At 36.8% G+C, this 7,500-nt stretch overlaps 1 protein-coding gene across 1 annotated transcript in view; it reads right to left on the bottom strand.

Moving 5' to 3' along the window:
* LOC138007311 (coiled-coil domain-containing protein 149-B-like) overlaps positions 1–7,500 on the bottom strand; it is a 21,189-nt gene that overhangs the window by 12,204 nt on the left and 1,485 nt on the right. The window contains exons 2-4 of the mRNA XM_068854127.1: positions 5,659–5,775; positions 3,954–4,043; positions 1,935–2,006 (exon numbers count right to left, since the gene is read on the bottom strand). Coding sequence (XP_068710228.1) covers positions 1,935–2,006; positions 3,954–4,043; positions 5,659–5,775 — 279 coding nt within the window. The remainder of the gene's footprint in view (positions 1–1,934; positions 2,007–3,953; positions 4,044–5,658; positions 5,776–7,500) is intronic.

The following is a 7,500-nucleotide window of genomic DNA, read 5'->3' on the forward strand; positions in this document are numbered from 1 at the left end:
GTGAAGAGCTGCTGTGCCATACATGTAGATTTTATGTGTTGGCACTTTAATTCTACAGGGTTTGCAATTTATATTGAACTTCACGATACTGTGGTCACTCGTGCCTGGTTGGGTGGAGATACTAGAGATGGTTTAGAGGAGAGCACCAGGTCCAGGGTTTTGAGAGAAGCCGGCTGAGTAGGCTAGATCACATGTTGAGTTCGAGCATTGATATTAAAAAGGTCAAGTAAACAATTCATTAAAGGTGCTGTTGAATTATTTGAGGGTCAGTGTTCCAGGATATATCACCACAGTTGAAATCACCAGCAGTAACAATGTTAGGATGGGAATTTTTGTTTGTCAAAAACCTTAAGAATGGTATTTGAGAGATGGTCAAGACGAGATGACGGAGCATTGGCAGGTTTGTAGTATACACATAGGTGTAGTTCTTTCACTTTAGCCATCCATACTGAGACCCAAATTGATTAATTATCATCACTTTCATCAGGGTATTTGAGTGAAGCATGTGATGGAATTTCAGACTTGATCGCAATCAATACGCCACCTCCTCCACACTGCAAACGATCTTTACAGTACACTGTGTAGTTAGATGGAAATGACAAGTGAGTTGGAATATCCTCACAAAGTCACAGCCAAAGATGACATCAGGATTATGTAATGCCACATGAGTAGCAAATACAGCTGCACGTCCAGAGCTCCTGATACTGTCGCAATTTATTTCAATGAACCTTAGATTTGTAGACTTTCTGGAATGATGTGGATATTTGATTGGTGTGGAAGTTGCCATACAAGGGATACAATGCTCCAAAAAGACTGCTTGCAGTCCCTTCTGAGTTAGTCGAACCACCCGCTTTAGTCACGCAAGTGAGCCAAGGGAAGAATGGTGATGGAGCGAGATATAGGGACTGCACTATCTTCTGTTACTGACGCATTCAGATTGGTCCATTGACAATAAAACGCTGTCAGATTTTTTGACAAGTTAATAATTACTTCTTGTCAGATTGCTTTGATTTTCCCAGGGAAAAGATAAGCACGATAATTATGGCTTTTGCAGTTTTGATCATTTATCCCTTCAAATGCTAACACATTGAACCCAAACAAGAACAGAAACTTGCGGTCAAAACTTCCCTATCGGGCAAGTATGTTATGGCTGTGCTACCAACTGGTTTCAGCATGACCATTATTTACATAATGATTGTATGAGAGATTTGTCGTCTTAAAAGATACAGGTGAAACCAAATTTATGCAAATGCCATTGATCATGGAAATAATTCCTCGTCGCAGCATCACCGAAGATTAGATTCGGTCAAATGATTATCTACGTGTATGGGTAGTCACCTTCAAGAAGAAGAGGAATTTGTTGAAGGACTCTATCACCATTCTCCCCTCGGCTCGCTTATGTAACCAAAGTGGGCGGTTTGACTAACTCAGAAGGGACTGCAAGCAGTGTATACCCCAAACTGCTGTTACATACATGTACAAGAGAATAACATGATTGACATGATTAATGAATTGAATGTGTGACTAAGTCGTTGTATGGTGTTTTGACTTCTGTCAGTATTTTGGTTACAGTGTAATTAATTATTAAATAGTGACCACAGTTTGCGCAAAAAGTGGCTCATAACTTGGCTAATGAGTAAACAAAAATACTGTAGGTGGTGAATTACATGCACAAGGCACAAAAAAAAAACCATGAAAAAAGGTATTCTTGAAAAAAAAGGTCCAAAGCTATGGTACACCGTATGTCATTTAGGAGTAAAGGCAAATTAATTAAGCAGTATCCTGTGGAGAAAAAACTGTGTGAACCCTGAATTTGAAGAGTCGCAGAAGATGCAACCTTAAGTTTTGAAGGACCTTTCATCAACTCCTCTGTGTACATTTTTAGTACAGCACATGTAATAAAACTTCATTGAAACATGCAATGATTACCATACCTTCTGTTTTCTTTCTCTGACATTCTGAAGTTCTTGTTCCCATACACTGTTACCAGAGAACAACGACCCCCTCTTAACAATAGGAAAGTGATTTCATCAGTGTCATTAGTGCTTCTGCACAAGATATTAATTAATAGCTACGGTATGTTGCTCAATTAAAACTCCTTTACTCCTACAGCTGTAAGAGTGACACTTGAAGATTTTACTTTGTCTAACGCCAAAATTGATTTCACTCAGCAATGGGGGTCGGTTGAGGTTCATGTCCCCTTTAAGCCTTTCCCTCGTAAAGCCCCGGCTACATGTACATTGTTGTAACATTGTTAGAAGAACACATCTCAACATTGTTATAAGGATGCTTCTAACAATGTTGGATACCCATATAACACTGTTGGAAACACGTCACTTTAGTCACAATTTCAACCTCTGCCATTTTGGATTGCTCATGGTTCTTAGATTGGATACTGGGCCCTTAAATCTGATTGGTCTTTTTGTTGAAAGGGCAGCTCCTCCCTCCACCCTTTGCGGTATGTTGGAGAAAATGTTTTTGATTGAAATCCAAACATTCTTCCAACAAAAAACGTTGAACAAACGTTATCAAACATGCATGCTAGTCAGGCACCGTGGAAATACGTTTTTGGGGGCCAGCTGCAGAATTTTTTGGTCAAGGACACACCTTAACGAAAACACAAAATGCCGACAACTTTTAAAATGGTTTTTGCCATGAGTCTTGTCGACAGCAAAAAAAAGTTAAAACTTAGAGTGAATACTGTAAACTTAGCTTTCAAACTTGGCTCACCTTTTGGAGAGTTCTCATTTCATAATATATATTTTGCCAGAACCAAACTGAAGTTGCACTTGATGGGAAATTATCATTTTCGTGAAGGTTAATACTCGCAAGTGGCGAGTCCGAGGCAACTAAATTTTGTTTTGTGCTCAAGTCAAAGATCAGGCGGCTTTTCTGTGGCTGTAGAAATTAATTAATCAATTAAGTAATTACATGTATCTGTTTGTAATTTAATGGAGTGAATCTGTAATAAACAAATAAATAAGTGAACAATGCGAGCTGAACAAGCGACACGTCAACACAAAGTGTGAAAATTATACGACTTACAATGTACCTCTGTCCCTTCATGCATGTTACACTTTGAATCCAACCAGTCTCAAAACTCATCACGAAAAGCTTCATATATAACCAATTCTCTGCTTGCCTGGATACCCATCTTGAGGGAGAGGGAGATTGAAGCTTTGTCAGCTCGAGTCAGCAAACTGCACACTACTCCACTCAAAATGACTCCAATGTACCGCTATATTCGTTACGGACATGGTTTAAGTATTAAAAACCCGTTTCAGGAAATCAATTTGAAAGTCACAAAAAGCTAAAAGTATCAATAATATTTCTCACCTTACTATCATGCAAAATACAGATCTTTTATCGAACTCTAACAACACAGTTCAGAACTCAACAGCCTGATGGTAATGACTACTGACCAGTTACTGTAACGTCACAAAAAAAAACGTATTTCCGCGGTGCCCATGCTACACATTCTAACATTGTTGATCCAAAAAATGTTTTATAGCAATGTTTGAACATGTAGTCGGGGCTTAAGGGGTGGCCAAAAGTATAGATTTTACTCAGTCCAATGCTAGACAATTGATTGAACTCACTAGTGGGGGCCAGTTCAGAGATTATTTAAGGCCAGTTCAGAGATTAAAACGCTTAAAACTAAATTTCAATATCACTAGTCAGAATGATAATTTTGTGAAACAAACATGGCCACCTTCTTAATTGTTAACAAAATTGGGATAACAAAATTGTCAATTATGATGTCACATAAATAGTATTGCGCAAATAAATGTGAAAATCGACAGTTAATAATCTTAAAATCTGAGGGAAGCAGAGGCTTGATTGGTGATTGCCCTGTACATATACATCTTAATAAAGATACCTTATACTGTACATGTAAGTTCTGATGTCTCAGGTTTCAAAAGCTTGAAACTTACAGTATTTAGTGACCTTACTTTTTTTGCAGGTGAAAATGAACTAGATTTTTGAGCTTGCTTAATTTCTTGTTCCTCCTGTTTCCTCTTGAAATCATCAACCTCCTTCAGCTGTCATAAAGAAAAATGATGCATAACTTATTAAGGACACATCAGCATATTACATTGTACACGTAGGATGCAAATTCAGTGCTTGTTGGTTGCATTTGTTGTAGTCCCCATGAAATCATACATAAAAGAATACATGCACATGTAGCTGTTTGCATAAAATCAGTGTACATTCCTTTCAGCTCCAACACATGAGTTAATAATATTATAATTTTTGACCCTTACCCCTTGTGCTCAACTTAAAACTTAACCACTCACCTAAGTAAATATAAACTGTACATGTAAATAGACCAATTACCATGTCACCTAATATCACTGCTGTAAATACATGTGAATGATTTCTGCTTTAAGGTGCCTGCAAATGAGGCAACAATGATGCAGAAGGAAATGTTGTAATGTGAAAGCAAAAATGTTTCTCCATTTGTTCAGAAATACATGTATTTAGCTTCCTCAGCAATTGTTTCCTCATTTGCACACCGAGGAAACATATTGGGAAACAATGTTTCCACAAAAAAATTTCCTCATTTGCAGGCACCAGCCCTTTACCAGTTGAGCTACAGTATAAAGCAAATTAAAAGGGGGTGTGTCACAGCAATGGAGTTTACATGTATTTTGTGTGATTTTACCAATAATTATTCCTCACCCCTACTAATCGGTATAAACGGCCCTTAAATGTCTCTTACATTTTCCTATCTGACAAGGTTTTGCAAAAGCTAGATATTCTTGGCTTGCACTCGTGATTAGACAGCCATGTTAGAGTCAAATTCCCAAAAGACTTTTTCGCTATTGTTCAGTACACCAACATGGCCGCCATGACATCAGGTGCAATCCAAGGATTCAAAACACGGGACAATGCTCACCTGTCAAATTTAGCAAGACTAACCCCAGACGATTTTACTCATCAACTGGGAGCAACTAGGGACAATGACAATAAAAGACCGACAAGAAAGTCAGGTCCAGCTATTTTTGGCTGGGTTCTTCATTATTTTTTCCTCCAGCAACCAGGCTTTTTATTTTAACAAAAATTGGTTACATGGCAAACCTCCTGGTCATCTTGGACAACCAGACAACCACTAACTTGGAGTACTGGTACAGCTGTATTTGCTGTGCAACTTACATGTAACGTTAACCCAAAACTTACTTTTAAAGAAAACAAAATGAAAGCTTTGTGAGAAAAGGATGTCTGTCGAGCATGCATTATTTAAGGTACAATCAACACAGACAAAATTAATTCTGAAAAACTGTTACATCTGTAAGCCAAAGAGTTAAAAACCCCCAGCTTAATCCACTTTGTTCACCCTCCAGTGTTTCAAGTTGTTATTTTTATGTTTCACTTGATTTGGTTGCCAGTTTCCAGTTGCTGAATTTGGCTAAATTTCCTGACGAGCAGGTACTCAACACATCAGATTAAAGGCAAATCAGTTACTGGTACATACCAGTGACATCACTGGTTAACCATTAAAGTACATGTACATGTAAAGGAGAATAACAACCCATTAATTACTGGTTCCAAACCAAGAAGGCCCTCACTCATGGCACAGTCTCAGAAATTTTGAAACTGAAATGATTGAAAATGCCAGTTACAAAGAGAAACCTTTAAAACTTACAGTTAACTTACCAGCTGTTTTATTTTGTTTTTGTAAATATCCCTTTCTCTCTGGCATAGTTCCAAGTCACTGGTGAGAATCTTAAGGGCCTCTCGTTTACTGTTTAATTTCTTTTTACAAATGTTGTACTAAGAAATCAAAGAAAACAGTCAACATTATGTATTGCAACCTACACAGTTTGACCCTTACTGATAATTATTATGAAATATAATTATATACAATTATCATTTAGAATAATTATATTAGTCACGTAACACCTTTGACCCCTAAACCGACCTAAACTGGCCATACGTGGTATTTTACTCTGTCTAACGCCAGACAATTTTACTCATTCATGGGGAACCCCCGGGAGTCAATGGGTTAATTTGCAAATTGGCTGACATATCCTTTTTCATCATATTTAATCAAAATTTGGTTGAGTGTATGACATCATCACTTGGCTAATTTGCATATTTAAAAAACTTGAATATCTCTGGAACAAAAAGAGATATTTGAAAAATTAATAGTAAAGAGCATTTTTCTTCTCATGCAGGCTACTTATTTATGTCTTAAAATGGTTTCGGTAGAAAAGAGGCGATTTTCATCCTAAGTGGCACTTTAAAGATTTAAAAACATACATGTATCATTAAAGAACCTGTACATGTACATGTATATATTCCGTGTGACTGATTATGCAATTACAAGAAGCTTTGGATCAATAAAGAAGAGTCTAAATGACAGCCAGTTGGTCATGGGATTTCAATGACTGGCATCCTTTAAGCACCCATTTTAACCCATTGTCCCCTGACAGGCACACTAGGACTCCCCAAGTTGGCCAGAAAAAATTTCTGGCTCAATCTCAGGAGTGAATGGGTTAAATTGGTTTTCAATAAAATTTGAATTTGGTGGCTGGTTTGAATTTTAATCTTACACTGTAGGTTTGAAAGAATCTGTCTTTAATTACTTAAGTTTAAGGAAAAAGTAGCCGACAATCTCTGAGTAAAGTCTCTGATGCTTTTCATTAGTAAGACTTGTTTAACTCTTTGGAATTGGGACAAATTTCTCTCATTATCAAACTGGATCATGGATGACCATGATTTGCGATGTCATTCCAGCATTTCCTTTATATGCTACGTGAAGGCCTACACTCTTCTTGGCAAATCATGCCTGATGCCTGTGTTGTTCTTGGGTGTGAAGCCAGTCTCAACAAGAAGGAATGTAAATGTACATGTATTGAACTTCATCTGATACCTTTCTTTGAAGCATAGGACCCACAAAGAAGAAGGAGAAAAAAAGGCAGGCTGACATATAGGAAGCCTACCAAAGACTCAGCTGTGCATTTGAAGCATTTCTGAGATGCTCTTTAATGGAGATTGAGAAAGGGTGAAGTTGCATTCTTAATCAACAATTATTATTGGTAATAATTTATTGGATACGAGTGCCCTCAACACAAAAGAACAGAGTTCAGGTCAGCTCTTTCTTTGATTTGAAAAATTATGGGACTGTGGTCATTCTGTAATTTCAAAACAGTGACAGGCCGCCAATCAAATAGAAAGAGTGTAATAATAATAATTATTTTCCTGAGGATGGATTATTTCCCTCCTCCTAATTAACGCAGTTTCCTATAGAAATTTCAACACTTCTAAAAAACTGAATGAGTAGGTAACTTTTTTTTGTTTTTGTTTTTTTTTGAAATTTTTTTACTACATTTAGATACAAACGCTTCACCTACAATAAATAGACTTTAAAATTATTTACTACATACCTACATTCATATCTACATACATATACATACAAATCCTTAAATTATAATTATAAAATAATGACTTATACAGTACATACGTTTAAAATTTTTTTACATAAATTACGATTGA

This window comes from Montipora foliosa, chromosome 6 (assembly GCF_036669935.1).
Source record: "Montipora foliosa isolate CH-2021 chromosome 6, ASM3666993v2, whole genome shotgun sequence".
In the NCBI taxonomy this organism is placed as follows: Eukaryota; Metazoa; Cnidaria; class Anthozoa; order Scleractinia; family Acroporidae; genus Montipora; species Montipora foliosa.